This window comes from Artibeus jamaicensis, unplaced genomic scaffold (genome assembly GCF_021234435.1).
Source record: "Artibeus jamaicensis isolate MK-2021 breed Jamaican fruit bat unplaced genomic scaffold, CSHL_Jam_final contig_415, whole genome shotgun sequence".
NCBI lineage: Eukaryota > Metazoa > Chordata > Mammalia > Chiroptera > Phyllostomidae > Artibeus > Artibeus jamaicensis.
In genome coordinates, this window is record NW_026521823.1 from 34730947 (window position 1) to 34749264 (window position 18318).

General features: G+C 41.0%; 1 protein-coding gene across 1 annotated transcript in view; it reads right to left on the reverse strand.

Annotated features, from left to right (window-relative positions):
• UGGT2 (UDP-glucose glycoprotein glucosyltransferase 2) overlaps nt 1-18027 on the reverse strand; it is a 117208-nt gene extending 99181 nt beyond the window's left edge. Inside the window, exons 1-4 of the mRNA XM_037132502.2 lie at nt 17796-18027; nt 12397-12479; nt 4416-4546; nt 3832-3944 (exon numbers count right to left, since the gene is read on the reverse strand). Of these exons, the coding sequence (XP_036988397.2) occupies nt 3832-3944; nt 4416-4546; nt 12397-12479; nt 17796-17947 (479 nt within the window). The 5' untranslated portion in view covers nt 17948-18027. The remainder of the gene's footprint in view (nt 1-3831; nt 3945-4415; nt 4547-12396; nt 12480-17795) is intronic.
• Between the last annotated feature and the right edge of the window lie 291 nt (nt 18028-18318).

Consider the following 18318-nt stretch of genomic DNA (forward strand, 5'->3'; position numbering starts at 1 on the left):
CTGAGGAATTCCTAAGCCCACATCCTTTAACAATCTGTACAGGCAGAAAGAACAACAAAAAATAATGAATTTAATTTTAAAAAGATGTTAAGAAATAGCCTTTTATTTAATGAATTCAGATCTCTACAATCTTTCACTCATTCACTACTTTTAAAAGCAACACTAAGTCAAGGCGAGAGGGAAAGAGGACCTGAGTAACAATGCTACAGTGTATGCCAGTGAAGAGACCGTGGGTTTTCCAATCAAGCACAGTTGTTTTAAGTTCTAGCTTAATGACACACTTAACTCTGTGACCCGGGCCAAGCACAGACCTTAACTTTGTCACAGATCCCATCACTTTTGGGCCTATTTGCTTACCGGTTCCAGAAGAGGAATCTCGGCTACTACCTAGGAATGTTCTATGGATTTACCAAATGCCTGCACATCATCTGGCAGAGAATAAAGCACAGGCGTGGTGCTCAAGAAATAATCATGTTTTCCTCCCACTCTTGCAAACTTTCACTTAATCTCAAATATCAATCAAGAATACTGTCAAGGGAAAAAAGGAAGGAACCAAATATTGGGTGGCATACCACCACAAATGATAAAAGTAGGGGTATATATCTATGTAGTTATGATTTGAATAAACTGTTAAAAAGAAACAATGCCCAAAATGGAGTCGCTTTTACTAAGCCAAGACTTAACACCTAATCTAATGGCAGTTTCAGCCTCTCCAAGAATGGAATTTTAAATCAATCAGTCCCAAATTTCCTGGTCATTACTAGTGGGATATCAACCTGCCTGATGAGATCCCAGGCACTCCTCGATGAGAAGGTAGGCTTGCCGGAAATAACTGCTGTCCCAGCCTCTTTCTGCCCATAAACACCCATGTTGTCCAGCTCCTTGGAGCACCTTTCTGTTTGCGAGAGAGGATGCTGCCAGATCCATGAATCACTGAGTAAGCCAGTCAGATCCTTGAACTGCCCTCTAAGGACACCTTGCCTATTTCCGGGGGACATACAAGAACTTGAGAGCACTGGTTGTTTCTGGGGAGAAGTTCAAGAAGTCTGCAATAAAGAGAATTTTGTGATTGTTTCATGTACATGTTGCATTATTCTAGTTTGTTAAATCCTCATCCAAGGATATGTTTTTATTGATTAAAAATTTTTTTTTTAAATTTTCAGAGAGGGGGAAGGGAAGGAGAAAGAGAGGGAGAGAAACATCAATGTGAGAGAGAAACATCAGTTGGTGGCCTCTCATGTGCCTCCAACTGGGGACCTGGTGGACCTGCAATGCCAGCATGTGCCCTGACAGGGAATCGAACTGGCGACCCTTTGGATGACAGGCTGATACTCAATGCATTGAGCCACACCAGCCAGGGTGTTTTTACTGAGTTTTTAGAAAGAGAGGAGGGGGGGTGAGAGAGAGAAACATCAATTGGTTGCCTCTCTAATACTTCTGGACCAGGAATTAAACCTGCAGTGTAGGTTTGTGCCCTGACTGGGGATTGAACCCACAATCTTTTAGGTGTATGGGACGATGCTCCATTCAACAGAGCCACCCAGCCAGAGCACATTATTCTACTTTTTATGTTTAAACAGCACATTGGGAATATATCCTTTCAATGTAAGTTAACATAAGATGCATCTAAAAACTAAAGGAACAGATTCTGTACTCCTAACAGATGATTATGACACATTTTAAAAGGACTCATGGACATGGACAGCAGTGTGGTGATTGCTGGGGGGAGGGGAGTATAAGGGAACTGAATGGTAATGGAAAATACAATAAAGAAAAATTATATAGGTGGAAAAATAGAAATTTTCATTTACTGAACTGACTAAAATTATAAAGGGAAAGAATAAAAAGGTAGTAAAATGTTAGAAATAAAGTGTAAAAACAGAGCGCACCATTTATACTCGTTTATGCATATGGCATGTAAGGATGTATAATTGAACGAGAAAAGGTTCTAGGATTGTACTTTAAAGCACGATCTCATGTTGGTTAAAAAATATATATACCAAACTGTTAACATAGTTATGGGTCACTTTCCCTTTCTACTTTGCATTTTTCTCAAGTATTTAAATTATTTTATAATAACCACATATAATTTATTTCTTTAAAAATACAGCTTTCCATTTTGGACAAAAAGTTTACAGTCATACACACACACACAAAAAGGGCACGCTGATTTGAAGTGGCATTTGGAGAGAGGTCCCTAACAGTCCATTACCCAATTTCCAGTAATATTTTCGAAGACACAGAAAAAGACAAAAAACTCTCCAATGAAGCTGAAAACTAACATAAACCTTATAGCATACATTGCAAGCAAAAATAACCCACTAATATAGAATGTATGTAGTTTAACTTAGAATCATAACCGATGGTCAGACTTATCACTAAAACCTAATACCTTACTACTTGAAACTACTCCTTGAAACACATTAGACAAAAGGAAAGGCAGAGTGACTGCTCACCTCTCCCCTACTTCCCGCTCCAAGGCGCAAAGGTCCATGGCACACACCCGCCCCCAAACTTGGCAGACTTACTAACACGCGGTTTGTGTGTCTGGGAGAAAGTGGCAGCCACCAGCACCACCCTTGGTTCACACGACTTTCTCGCCCTGCCTCCAACAAAGAAATCCAACTACTGCAAAGGGCTTCTTTTAGGAAATGGAACACTGAGAGTACCACTTTGATGTCCTACATGTGTTATTAGAAAAAAAGGGGAAAACAAGCTGAGTGTTTAGCCCAACCAAAGGCAAAAGAAGCAAATACAAACACAAAAGGTAACAGATTAGAAACACAGCAACAAAAGTAGAATAAATTCTAAATTCTATCAGTTATTTCTTTAAAAAACAAAAATCTAATCCGTAAAAACTGAAAACAAAACAAAAACTGAAAAAAATTAGCAATGAGAAACCTATGTACAGACTGGGAAAAATAAAATACTTCTATTACTGTAAATACATATGTAGATTCAGAAATATTTGCTCAAATAAGAAAAAACAACTACCACTGATCAAGACTGATAGTGTAGTAAAAAACAAGGATTATGTCTAGGGTTCACAGAAAAAAAGTCTAATGCTTTATATATATGGCTTCTGTCAGGCTGGGGAACTGATTACACCCTAATTTACAAGCTACTGAGTTTGCATTTACTGTTTCATGGACGCTGGCAGAAGACACGAGACTTCTGGGTCAGACACAAGGAGCTCCGCTGCTCACAGCCCACGGCAGCCTGAGCACCCGCATCGGTTCCCTGCAGCCCTCACATCCCATGGGGGTGAGAGCAGACCCACGAGAACGCGACACACACGACTTCCCACACTCATGTGTATGCAATACTTGGAAGTAAAAAAAAAAAAAAGGAACTATGTTGTTTTCATTAATTTTTGTTCCCAAGGTACACATTCAGTTTACAGCTAAAGACATACAGTCCAGATAAATCCATAGTTTTATATGGTTATTGTCTATATAAGGCATATCTCATATTTTATGGTATTTTGGTATAATTTATGCTCTAAAATCCAAAACTAATCAAGATAAAATACTGAAGGTACTTACATATTTTAGAAAGGGACTTAGACTCCCAGCTCATATATTTAGTTTTTGAATATAGAGCATATACTTTAATATGTCTTAGAATATTAAACTTCTGTGTTATAAGAAATTGCTGTTATTTTGATCCATGACGTTTTTTTTGCAAAGAAGTATTTTTTTCTGATTTGTATTTTATTTTTTAAAATTACTTTATTCTTGATCTCCAAAATATATTAAAAACTCCTACGACTCCACTCCAGGAACACTTTTTATGAACCACTTCTTTCATTACGGGCTATCATTCATTTACCTTGAAGTAGCCTTCTTCAGCAGCTTTTTAATCTCATTAATTTTACAGGTGTGTTTCTCATGGATAACGACAAATGCGTCACACCCATCTGGTGGCGGCTCATCAGCTGCAATCTAAGATTTCAAAGATTATATTTAGCTACAGTAGTTGATAATTACAATGTGATTAAAAAATTCACACATTACTTTGATTATAATAACTCATCAACTACTATTAAGTTATTGCTGTAATTAAATATCATCATGCAGGCAGAATACAACATTTTAACAAAATCAAACTTCATAGTAGAAATTCATGTGCTTCAAAGTTGTTGAAAAGTTTCATCAAATTGAAGCTGTCATTCTAGTAAATTTTAACGGTGATCTGTCCTCATAATGTCCTTATCCCAAATAACTGTAAAATGATATAACGAATCAGTTATATTATCATAAATGATGCCAATGATAATACACAATGATAAGCAGTGGAACCAGATACTGTGAGTCTGTAGATCCTTCTGAACTGAAGACACTCATTTACTGAAGACAGATTCATGCACACGCCACATGCTTCTCTGTCACACACGGCTTGGGGATTTTACATACCTGCTGAAACATCTGAATAGCTGGTGAGTATGCTCTTATAGAGAAAGCAAACTTCAAGAGATTGATATGTAAATTGTCCAAAAATTGTCCAGCTTTCTTCAGGATTAAGTTGTAATAAGAATAATCGGACTCTGTGAAAACGGTTCAAAAGAAAAGAATGTCAGTATTTGGCATTCAACACATTGGCGCACTAACTGTAATGCTAACCTAGTGACATGTATTCATAAGCCTGGTTACAGGTGGTGTCAGAGAAAAACGGATACCAAGACTTCTGTCCACTTCTTACAGACTTTCCAGTGAAGTCCAAGAACGCAACGTAAGTCCGGGGGAAAACGATCTTGCCATTCAAATCTACTTGGAAGAAGCTAATACATCAGACCCACGCACTCCAAGGCTGTGGGGTTATGATGCAAGGACAAGACATAGGCCCTACTTTCTATGTAGCACAAAAAATGTAATAATGACTGTTAATGAATTTTAAATGACATGTATAAACACATCGTACTGGTATTTAGTACACATCGTACTGGTATTTAGCCATGAGTAACTAGAGTGTCCAGAACACTTCGGGAGACAGACTTTGAACCAGTCCTTAAGGAAAAAGAAATGTCTTCCTGTCTGGGACAGATAAACCCCGAATGCAGATTCCCTCCTCTAAGCCCAGCCAAAGATCAGAAACACAAAAGAGTGAGTCCTACAGTTTCATTTTCAGCTCTCGGAGACCCCTGAGGTGACGGAGATGCCTGAATGGGAGAGGACAGAAGGGAACGGCAACCCTGACTTGCAGAGGGCCTGGTGGCACAGTGGGACAAGGGGGAGGAAACTGCTTTTGCCCCTTTTCCCTGCAAGGCTCTGGGTGTAATCACTGTGCTGTGGCCGGTGTCAGGACACTGCAGTACCACTCCACGGCCAGCAAGGGGTGCTAAGGTACAGGAGAGCTGCCCTAGAGCCCTGCAGGTACAGGTATCCACAGGTTTTCTCTCCTGTTCTCCTTGGCACCGGTTACCTGCTCCTGGAGACCTCTCATACAGAAGAGCAGGGCTGGGGCAGATCCAGAGCAGGCGCCCACAGGTCAGAGTTCCCTGATGTGCAAAGGGGGGACAAAAGGTGTGTAACCCCCGATGGCTCTACTTCAGGGAAAGGCACTTTGGGGGAGGAAAGGGAGACTGGATTGTTGGCTGTTTACTAGTTGTTCAAAAGGCGCTCATCTCCTGACCCTCTCCTGCCCCCAGGGACAGGCGCCATCCATCCAGCCTCCTTCTCCGCTGCCCCACGAGAACTGGGGCTCAGGGAACCAGCACCAGTCTGTGGGCACTGTGGCTACTGACTTTGCTTTAAGTAGTGAAGTTTTTGGTCTGTGACCCGGGGTCTTAGGTCTTCTGTCAGCATCCAGAAACCAATCTGTTACCTTGCAAGTAGGTAAAATCTCACACCCTTCATGTATCTGACAGATTTGATCGAAAAGATGGAATGCTGACAGACACATGGGTTTTGGAGAACACAAGACCCAGCCCCAGGGGCCAATTAACAGAATTTGAGGGAAATCCTTGTAAATGATAGTGGACATGTTGACAAAACTGTATGGCCATCAAGCACTAAATGGTCCTCCAATTTGATGCCTATTAATTAAAAGAAAATAAGGAGGAGGTTACAGGCCCCAAACTAAGCACTATATTCAAAGGCATTTGCCCAAATGATGTCTCGCTTGATAACTCTCTTCCTTGCGCAAGGACTTGTTGACCACCAGCTGTCCTGTCAGCTGCGGGCGTACAGCACCCTGACAAGCTCAGAAACCTGTCTCGGGTTAGAGTAAGGTTCCACCTTCTTCAAACTATGGGTACAGCGGTGCACACTTACACTGAGCGCAAGAAGGGGGACATTTGTGATACTGTGGTCAGAGGGGTCAAAGTCAATAGAACTTTGGTGTGCCTGGGAGATGGGGGGGGGGAGTACGAAATGCAGAATGACAACCTCCTATGAGTCAATAAGTCCTACAGACGATCCTGCCAACCTCAGATCCTGTCTAAGACGACAGTGAAAAGCCCAGTTACTGCAATGGGTCCTGGCTCATAAAACCCCCTACGGCCTACTTGGGAGATTCCCCGCGGTAAGTTGCAGTCCTTCGGCTGCGATCAAGGAGACTTATGTCTCACGTCTTATGTCTCTGATGCTTGAGACTGTGGGAAGCTCAGTGTAGCCTGCAAGTAGGTAAACATCTCGGCTTCTTCAGAGTTCCTGATAAAAAGCTCGGAAATAAAGTGACTAAAACAGAGGGATATAAAAATCCCTCTGAAAGAGCTGAGGAAAGAACAAGAAAAAACCACTAGAAAACATGGGCTAAAGAAGAATTAACAAAAGAGTAAAAAGTATCACAGAAAACAGAGTAAGAGAAACAGAATAAGCAGGCGACATGGGAAGACAAATTTTTTTAAAAAGAGAAAATGAAAAAAAATTAAGAGTAAATGATAGATATAGAACCCAGGCAAAGGATATCTAAAATATGTATAATTGTAACCCTAAAGCGGAAAATCAAGGGACTAAGTCCTAATGAATAAAACAAAACAAAAAACAAAACTATAATCCAAGAAAACTCTCCAGAATTAAAAGGGGCAGTGAATATAAGAATAAAGACTCACTAATCAGCACTGCAACATTTTCTAATAAAACTTTAAGACTCTAACGTTAAAAAGTATAAAATTCACATACTACTTATATATATGTGAAGAACTCAAGGCCACTGTTCCCAAGAGATACCTATGAGGCATCAACTAGAGAGCAACCTGTATACAACCAAGAGACAGCTGGACAAAGGACAGCAGAAAGTCCGATGGTGAGTTACTACGAATGCACTGAACTGCGGGATAAGCCTGATTAAGAGGTTACGACTTACAGAAGATGATGTAAGTGCTGTGTGCTCTGGCAACGCAGAACAATACGCCACCCACCAATGGTGCAGCAAAGGGAAAATGAAGTGGAGAGTAAAGCCAGCTCCACGACTCCTCACAAATACTGGCCGGGAGCAAAAGGGTATCACTGGAGGCAGCACATCAAGCAACAGAAATTTGTGTATAGTTAAGATAAAGACAAAGATTATCTGTGAACGAAACCAGACGGTGGGGAGGGGATCACTCGCTGCTTCGTTACCACCTGTGCAGGACCAACAGACAATATCGAAAGAAAGAGCAGGGCAGCAGCTCCGGGGCGTCGCACATCACTCCTTTGGCACGTCACGCACCAGGGCAGAGGGGGCACGTTTAACTCCTACTCAGCAAACCTCAGCTTAAACGTCACTTGTTTTGGAAAGTTTTCCCTGACTTCCCGGGGTCTTGACCCTGTTATACGCTCTGAAAGGACTCTACACCATCTCTGGTTCAATTTTCAGAAGTGAAATAGAAAACTGTATAGTTATTTGTTTAATGACATCCTTCCCATGAAGCTATAATCTATGAAAACAGAAATCTTTTCTAGACTTTCAATTGTAACTTTTTACTCCTGGCATACAAAATAAGCATGCAATACATTTCTAGGATATTCAAGAATTGAATAGGTCTACTCATTCCAGGCAATAATACTTTGCCAATCCAGTAATTTTATTGTTTACAAGCAAAAATGCACTCATGTGGACACTGATGAACAAAATAAACACATAAAACAGAAAGACTCATAGACAGAACACAGACTGACAGCTGTCAGAGAGGAGGGATGGGGGGAGAAAAAGGAGAATAAAGTGGGGATAAATGGTGGGAGAAATGGAAAATATGTAACACAAAATACAGACGATGTATTATAGAATTATACACCTGAAACCCATATGATTGTTTTAACCAATGTCACCTCAATAAATTCAATAAAAAAAGAAAAATTTTATTTAGGAGGTCAGAGAGGTAGAAGAAGTGAGCCACAGAAGAAATGCCCAGGAAACAAGTGACAGAAGGGCCCTGAGAGCCTCAGAGAAAGAGAGGCAAGTGAGACAGGCCTGGGGCAGGGGGAAGGGGGAAGAGGGCGGGGGAAGGGGGCGGGGAGAGGCGAGGGCCTCCGCTCATCCTGAGATGAGATGCTACTGAGTCATCAAGTGAGAACAGGTGTGCTCCTCACGCCTACCTTCCAAACAATAAATGATTTCTCGGAACTTATGGTGCATTTCCACCCAAAATTAAAAATAAATAATGGAAGTTTAGACTCACCTTCAACAGTAAGAGCAACGCAAAATAAATCAGAGAAGAGATGATATATTAACAATTAATCTTGCAATAACTATGTAGGGTGCCAGGTGGGTACTGAAAATATCAGGGGGACCACTTTAAAAAGCGTATGACTGTCTGACCACTGTGCTTACACACCTGAATACAAAATATGGAATGTGAACTGTAATTAAGGAATAACATAACTAAAATAAGGCTACATCAGTCAACGGGGGGTTGGCCACCAATGACAATAGAGAAGAGAGTCGACAAAAAGAAATGTGGGTAGTACCCGACAACAGACATCACATCTGGTCAAGGTCACTGTGAAGATGGCCTCTAATACAGACAGTGACAGATGTAGGATTCGGAGGCTTAGAGAAAGTGAACGTCTGTAGTGTAGGCTTCACCTGCAAGTTCATTTCGATTATGAGATGGATGATGTATCAGGCTATTTCAGAGGATGTTTTAAAATAACGAAATCCATACTCACTAACTACCCTGTTGATGAGGATGCTGCCCTTTCAATATCCTTCCTTTATCTGCAACTTCACCTTTTGCTTGAATTTTGCCAACTGGCAGTATACATACATCACTCTCAGGTTAAAAAATAAAAATAAAAAAGCAGCAGCTGCCTCCAGTCAGCTACTGATTCATCTTACTCCACAGTCAGTCTTGAAAGACTTGGTATTTATTCCTACAACTGGACCTCTACACACACCTCAACCCACTGCAGCTTCGATTACTATACCAGCGAAACGGCTCTGCTGATGTCACCGATAATTTCTCTGTTGCCAAAAGCTTCCTGTTTGTACTACTTAATCTGTCTGCAGCATTTGATAACATGTACCATTTACCACTTAATAGTCTCCTGGCTTTCTCGACATCACACCTGCCAGGTTTTCACCGCCTCCACGGTGCTCCTTGGACTACCCTGCCTTCTTCCCCCGGTCACCCCTTCCACACTGGTGCTGTTCAGGGTTCTGCCCTGGGGACCCACTGTTTTCTCATGTTACACCTTCTCCCTGGAACTTCGACTACCCTCTTAACTCCCAAATCCCACTCTTTAGCCTAAACCTGTTTTAGCTATGTAGTCAAAGTCTCCTACTCATATATCAGCCCACTGGCTAGTTTCACTTGGATATCCCACATGCATTTCAAACGTGGTACATCCAAACTGCAATTGCCTTCCTACTCCAAACCTGGCTCTCAGTTACAAGTAACTGAGTTACAAGTAACTGAGTTAGGAATATCACATTTTCTGAAAATCTTTTCCATAAATAGAAAAGCAACTTTACTGTAGAAATCATTAAAATCTTCAAGGACTTTGACAGTGGGATTCTTAGATGCTGAACACATGAAGAAGTAAAAATAAAGAGGGACTTGGCAGTTAGAGAAACCACACAGGTGGGGGCAACCATGCCACTTGAATCTTGAGGCATAAACAAGTACAAAACTCAGTGGCAGAACTACATAAAATGTTCAAAAACAGGCAATTCAGTGACCAAAAGGTCTTCATTTGCTGGCACATAATGTACCATTCCAACTAAATGACGTCAAACTAGCGCCTGAACTCAAAGCGTTGAAATGTTCAACTTTTACAACTTCTTTAAGCAAGTACATCACCAGAATATTCTTAGGAGTATTTAGAGGGTTTCATGGACATTCAACCACCTAAAAATTTACATGTAACTGAGAATCTAAAATGTTTCCTCTAGGATGACATCTTGAAAACAAATTCTGTAAAATCTAATCGCTGTCAACCTATTTAATTCCCCATATCACCATTCTTTCCCACACCTGACAAGGTCAGCCATGACATGACCCGTGCAGTGGACTCTCGGCCTGAAAATGAGCTTAGCAGAACCAGATGGTCGGTGCTGGCAATTCTTGTTTAATACAACTTACTCAGGATTCCACCTGGACACACACCTCCCACCATAAGAGCTGGAAGCAGAACCTGGGTGTTCATTCCTGAGCTGCTGTTCCGACATTTTAATGATCTGCCTGCCACCAGACTGCCCAGGTGCGCCGTTTCATTTACGGATAAAACACGCTCATATATCTCAGTAACTTGAAATGACAGTTCAGACTTTACAAGAGTCATTTTCATGGTTAATGAAAAAAATGGCCCTGAATAAGGCATAAGTATGTAGCGAGAACAACAGATTTGGGACAGATATACTGAAGATTTTAGGTGAGGGCCAGGAAAAGAGGTGCTGGATTTCTTACTATCATGAAAACTTGACATATTATTCTAGCCTATTTTTCACCTCAATTAGCAAAGCTACAATTACCAGGACAAATACAAAGCCAACAATCTCCCGATGATCTGAAGACAGACTTGGAGCAGTCAGAGTTCCTCTGTGCATTGCACTGCTATTCCTTCCCCTCCTCCCCTCACCACCACCTGGCGAAGCCCCGTCATCCACGCAGCTCCTGCACTCGCCGTGGCAAAGGCCGTCCTGCCTCTGACGCACTGACTGGGCACCTTTCTTTTACCTGCTACCACGTTTCCCTGCCAAAGCTCCTTCCTCTGGGAGTGCACTGCCGCCCCACCCTCTCCTGCACTGTGCCATTACGGAGGCCCAAGTAACACATCACACGTGTTCACCTGCACATTCCTGATATCTAAAGCAGTGCCTAGCTTCTCTGATAACTCAAGTGATTATTGGAAATGTTTCCGTTTAAAATACCATTAAAGGCATGACTGCTTATCTTTTAAAACCTACCTCATGAAATCACGAAACTGTTGGACTTCACCACCACAGGAGCCAAATAAGCCTCCAGTAAATGAACACTCAACATTCAAAACTGCTGTTTATCTTCAATTTACTCAGGAATAAAATCATAAACTCATTACCCTAGTAAGACACTTTCTCTATGTCTAAAAGGCTAAAAAATATTCCCTGTTAAGGGATTCCATGTTAATATCATTCATTCTATTTTTTGTAGAGACAGGAAAATAACCATTCTTCGTAACAGTAAGGAACCTTTAGCCTCTGCTGCTAAAACCCAAATTCAGTTCCTTAAATCTACTGACCTTCCCTAAGAAACACATTGATAAACACTCGATCGTTCTACTGATGTCCGTATGTGTCTATGTAGACGTGCTTTCCTGTACATTTAGAAAGGAGGAATGACTAGCTCCACATTCTAGATAGTGAAATGAAAGTACATAGGTTCCCTGATAATTTTTAAAAATATATATACACTTACTGATTTTGGAGGAGGAGGAAGGGGGAGAAGAGAGAAAAACACTGATGTGAGAGAGAAGACCCAATGGTTGCTCCCTAAGGACAAACCCACAACCTAGGTAAATGCCCTGACCAGAAATCGAACCCACGACCTTTCGGTGGGTGGGACGATGCTTCAACCAACTAAGTCACACTGGCCAGGGCAGGTTCCCTGATTTTCTTGACAGAAAGTATTAAATGTCTCTTAGAGAGCTTAAGAATATTTTTGCCAAAAAAAAGCAGTATTACTAAATGTGAAACTAATACTATTTCAAAGAAATGTAGGTAAAAGAAAGCCATCATTAAACAATTTCTATTTCTTTTTGATTACAATGCAAAATACAAACATTGCTAATTATGTGAGTTTTCCTATAATAATAGCATTAAAGCCTTACATTTTTGGAAATGAAAGCTCAAAACAGTTCTCATTAGAACAGCTTTTCAAACTTAATATTCATATTTATTAATCCCATTAAGCATTTACACACAAACTTTGTCATTAATCAGATCCAATGTGTACACATAAATACAAATCTTACCAGTTAAAATATGTGCATCACGTACCTGTTTGCTTATAAATTGCTAGTTCTTTTACAGTGTCCAAAAACTGCCAAAATTTTTCATTACTTTCTTCTGCCAAAAATTCACTATTAAAAAATAAAAGTACTCAGTTAATAGATGAAAAGAAAAAAATGGTTTAGATGCTATAAACTGTACTTTAGAAAATAATGATAACTTATGGTAAAAAACAAAAATCTTCAAAAATTAATGTCATTAGTCATTTCCATTTACCATAATGCAGAAAGAGAACAAACTGATGATTCTTACCTGACATGTCATTCTCAACTACAAGTTCATAATCATGACCAGAACAGACAGCATAAGAAATTATTTTTGGCTTTTCCTCATTATTAGCTACAACTAAAATATGGATAATTTATTTTCTCCATGTGAAGCAACACTAAGAGGCATAATTTAACAATAATGAAAAAAGTGGTTTTTTTAGGGAAAAAGTAAAGAATGAAAGTAAGACTTTTCCACAAAAAATTGGCTTTATGAACACTTTTATTAAAGTGTTCATAAAGCCAATGACATTAAATATCATGTGTGACATTAAATATGTCACACATGTTTAATTAGCTATTTATGGTGACAATCTTTTCATTATTTAAAACAGAAAATACCTTAATAAAAAAATTAATAGGAAGCTGGTGCATTGCATTAGGTATCTGGCCTTGAAGCCCTAAGAGACTTTCACTTTTGTACAGAGAACAGGTAAGAAAAAATGGCCAGAGCCATATAAAACCTTTTGGAACTAATGAAGTAAGCAAAAGGTTATTTAGCCCTAAGACACCTGAAACAACTAGATTTAACTATTTAAACGAGAAAAGGAGACAGCCACCAAGTAGATGGTACAGATTCTTTGTCATTGCCCACCTTATCTCTCTCTCACCTTGATAAACTAATACATAATATAAATGGGAAGTGTTTAAGACATCAAAGACATATGCAGATTAACTAATTCTTGGGAGTCTGAGTTGGTTACTAAGTAGAGCAAAGGATGTGAAAAAAATGGATCAATCCATCAACATAAACATGGCAAGCATAAGAATTTAAAGCAATAAGTTCAAAATAACTCTTCTTATCAATGGTGCCCAAGCTACAATGGCAAAAACAAAACAACCCTAAAAGCAAATGAAACTGGAACACTGAACAGGATGCGACATGAAAAGGGCATGGATGGCAAAAACCTTAAGCACAGTAGGGCGCAGCCCCAATTAATACCTAACTGACTATACCTAAGTGATACTCACTTACACTTACTCCCTCAGTGTACACCACTGTTCTACGCACTTCTGGAGCTCTTCTGGAATTATTGGGTAGGCCGAGAAGTCTGTATGCTTTTTTCCCATAAAATAAAAAACACAGTTTTCATTTTCAGCAATAACTTTACTGGACATTTTGTGTATGTCAGCCATCTCCCACATGGTAGAACGTAGACTGTTCTCAGTCAATGTCTCGACCGCTACCAAGTTCAACTGCTCTATGCAACTGTGGAGCATCGTCCAGTGAGAAACCTCAGCACGAACTTCATAAACCACCTTTGACACCTTCGATCAGGCACAGCACCTTCTTCGTACACCGCCCACAACTTTTTGTGTGTGTTTTCAGTTGTATTTTTACCTTTCTTGAAACAAAAAGCACAATGTGCTGAAAATGTTGCTTATTTTCTTCCATCTTCAACATTAAAATGGCTATACAAATGTTCACCAATTTCGATAAGTTTTTAAAAAATGCATGCTGATATGACAGCTGTCACAAAACAATTTATCAAAATTGTTTCAAATGAGGGTAAAGACAACTAAGTGCTACTAGAACTGACTGACGGAAAAAGCCAAAGGAACTTTATGGCGAACCCAGTATTTTCCGGGGCAATTTGCCAGTAACTCATCATAAATATCAGAGAACTAGATATCCTTGGGACTCATCTAAATCAGCTCCTCACTGTCCAAAAGATACTATCTTTGGTCAAAATTTTAAAAAGGGAAAAAACGAACCAAAACCACCTGGCATTTCCAAGTTCTTTACTTGTCTTATGTAATACTTACTTCCAAATAAAAATGTTTCCACAAATAATTCTACCACAGAGAATTTTATACACACTAAAGCAGGAAGGTCCAAGCCATGACCCGCGGGCTGGATGCAGCCCAGGATGGCTAAGAATGCAGCCCAACACAAAATCGTAAATTTACTTTAAACATTATGCAATTTTTGGGGATTGCATGTCACAGAGTATTTAATATGTGGCCCAAGACAACTCTTCTTCTTCCAGTGTGGCCCAGAGACGCCAAAAGTTTGGACACCCCTCTACTAAGAATACATAGAGTGATTATAAGTAGAATTCCCAAAGAATTTTCACCAAGAGTAACACCAGCAGAATAAATGCAGTTTAGACATATAAGTTAAGGTATACACATTGTAAAAATTTAGGCTCATCAGCCTATAATCACCCCTAGCAAATTATAAATTTCTTTAGGCAGGCCACATACCTCATTCATCCTTGTTTCTGACGCAGTAGCCATCATAGGGCCATGTTCGAAACAGGCAAATATTTATGCTGAATTTAAAATACGAGAAAAAGATATACAACAGGACAAGCAGGGGCATGTGGTTAACACTGAGCAACCTGATTAATTTTCTAAGCAGAGGCCAGTTTCCACAGATCAGGTACATTACAGAGGTCGTTCCAATGGCAGTTTGAAGTACACAGAGACCTCAATGGTCTCTCCCATTGAATCAACTTTACTGAGCACCTACTTCTGTTTACTGAACATTGAGGAAAACAAGTATGTGTAAGAAGCACTCTTGGCACACCTAATAAACTAATACAATGAGCCCTTAATGTTGTCTATAAGCTCTTGGAAACTGCAACTTTAAGTGAAATGACATATAACTAAATCAATTTAATTGCCATAAATGAGAGTCAAGTTCCAATAACATATTCCTGGTCACAAACATATCACCAAACTTCTAAATAAAGACCCCAAACACTTCTAATATTAAACACTGAAATAAATGTGAGCTATACATACATTTAAGAAAGATGAATAAAAAAATGAGATATTTTCCAATCTGTTTCTTCCAGTTCAGGGTCCCCGGTGGCCAGAGCCTAGCCTGGCAGCTGAAGCAGCCAGGCAGAGGCCAAGGGTCTCCTGGAAGCTGGCGGGAGGCCCTCCGGTCACAGGGCACATTCACAGTCACCCACATTCCCTCAGATGGGGACAATGGAGACACAGCAATTCGACTAACACCCACACCTTTGGGACACAGAAGGAAACCAGAGTCCCCGGGGAACGTGCAAACTCCACATAGACAGTGGCCCCAGCCAGGAATGAAGTTATTTTTCTCATTGACTTTATAACAAAACACTGTTGAACACAACAATGATATTTGGGGTCCTGCTGTATTCACTGGGCAACTTCTTTCATGCACAGTACTTTGGCAAAATAAACACAAGTAAGAAGAAATACTCTTGTCCCCTTAAGTTCACATTTTGGTCGCAGAGATTAGTGGTAAGCACTGGTCTTGGTGGGGATTTTTTTTTTTTTTTTGGCTTTGATACTAAGAGCAAAGGCAACAAAAGCAAAAATAAACCAGTGGGACCACGTCAAACTAAAAAACTGCTGCACAGCAAAGGAAATCATCAACAAAATGAAATGGCAACCCATTGAATGGGAGAAGCTATTTGCAAATCATGTATCTGATAAGGGGCTAATAGCTAAAACATATAAAGATTTCATACAACTCAACATCAAAACAAACCAAGCAATTCAATTAAAAAAATAGAGGATCTGATACACATTTTTCCAAAGGGGACATACAGATGGCCAACAGGGGCATGAAAAGGTGCTCAACTTCATTATCATCAGGAAAAGGCATATCAAAAGCACGATTCGATGCCACCTCACACCTGTTATACAATGGTGTCACTGAAAGGACAAGACATAAATGCTTATGAGGATGCAGAGGGAAGGGAACCCTTGTGCAAGGTTGGTGGGAATGTAAATTGGTGCAGCCGCTGCGGAAAGAGAGTATGGAGCTTTCTCAAAAAACATAAACTGGAATTGGGTTGGCCAAAAAGTTCAGTTTTTTCCGTACAATGGCTCTAGCAGCGCTTAGATGTCTTTAACTTCATTTGAAACAATTTTGTTAGACTGTATTGTGTCAGCTGTCATATCAATGTGCATTTAAAAAACTTATCGAAATTGGTGAATTTTTGTATAGCCATGGTAATACTGAAGATGGAAGAACATACATTTTTGATGTATTATGCTTTATTATTTCAAAAAAGGTTAAAAACACAACTGAAACACAGAAAAAGATTTGTGCAATGTATGGAGAAGGTACTGTGACTGACTGAACATGTCAAAAATGGTTTGTGAAGTTTCTTGGTATTACCCACATTGTTGGCCAAATAATTCTTTGCTGTGGGGCTGTCTTATGCATTGGAAGATGTTTAGCAGAACCCCTGGCCTCTACCCACTAGAAGCCAAGAGCGGGAGACAGCTGGCATAATCAAAATATACAAATAAATAGTTATCGGTGAAAATGAAAAATGTCTTTTATTTTACAGAAAAAACATAACGGACTTATTGGCAAACCCAGTAACTACAGATGGTAACAGGTGTTAGTTAACTAGACTTACTGTGGTGCTCACGAGACTTACAAATAACAAATCATTATGTTGTACACCTGAAAGTAATATAAAGTTGTATGTCAATTACACCTGAGTTAAAAAGAACTATTTTAGTATCTCACATATGCAATGTAATGTGGGGTGATAGTCTCTTCCAGGGCCATAAGCTGTTGCTTGGGTGAAATGACAAAAGCAACTGGCATTAAAACTTCTTACTGGCTGAAGAACTTTCAAATTCTGTTTACTAGACTACTAGAAGCACAATATAACAGCTACGAGTTTTGTTTCTGCTCAGTAAATGTTACCTTATAAACTCATTCCAATGGAGGGGATTCGTAAAGAACTCAAATGTGGGAAGCGGTCTTGGCCAAAGGAAGCCTACCTAGGTACTTGGAGAACCGTTTCCTTAAAAGAACTGTCCACGTTAATTGAAGTGCTTGCATTAAATGCCACCCTCTACCCACCACCCATTCTTCCTTTCTTTTTCCTTCGTAAATGCTAATAAAATTCAAACTCATTCAACAAAGGTCCCGAAGTTTTAAAAACCGCAGACGGGGCAACGTACTAACCGCGGCGGAAAAGGGAATTACAAGTCAATTGCACCCGGGCAGCAGAGCAAGAGTGATGCTCCTAGGGTCCAGCACGAGGGCACTGGGAGCAGCGGTGCGTGGACGTCCAGAGGGGCCGCCACGGTCTCAGCGCACCCTCCGCCCCACTGGTCTTCCCTTCGCCCGGGGCTCGGCAAGAGGGTCCAGCCCGCACCCACCTGGCTTCGAGCAGCAGCGGAGTCTCGGGCCACTTGGCGGCCAAGTGAGCCGTCACCGCCTTGGACGCGGAGGCCGTCCCGGAGCGCAGCAGCGAGAGCCACAGCACCGTGTTGCCCAGGAGCAGCCGCACCACGTTGGCGGCCTTGGCCATGACGCTGAGAGGGCAGCGCAAACCGCACGAGCTGGAACGTAAAGCCCCCAGCCGCCACGCTACGGCCGGCTCCACCCGACGCGCCGTCGCCCACTTCCGGTGGGGGGAGCTCGAGTCCGTTACTCCGGTTTGGCCTGGGGCCTGGCGCGTACCGGGCGCATGCGCGTCCAGCTCCAGCTCCGGCGGAGTGTCCCCCGCAGGCTGACTCCAGCGCCACCGGAGCCACGTTGCTGCGGGCGGTGCCGGGATGGAGAGCCGCGGGGCTGATGCTCCGGCGACGGAGGAGAGGCTGTGGGACACCCGGCGGGTTGGGCTGCCCGAGATCGAATGGGATTGTGCCCGACTAAGGCTGGCTGGAAGGACCAAAATCT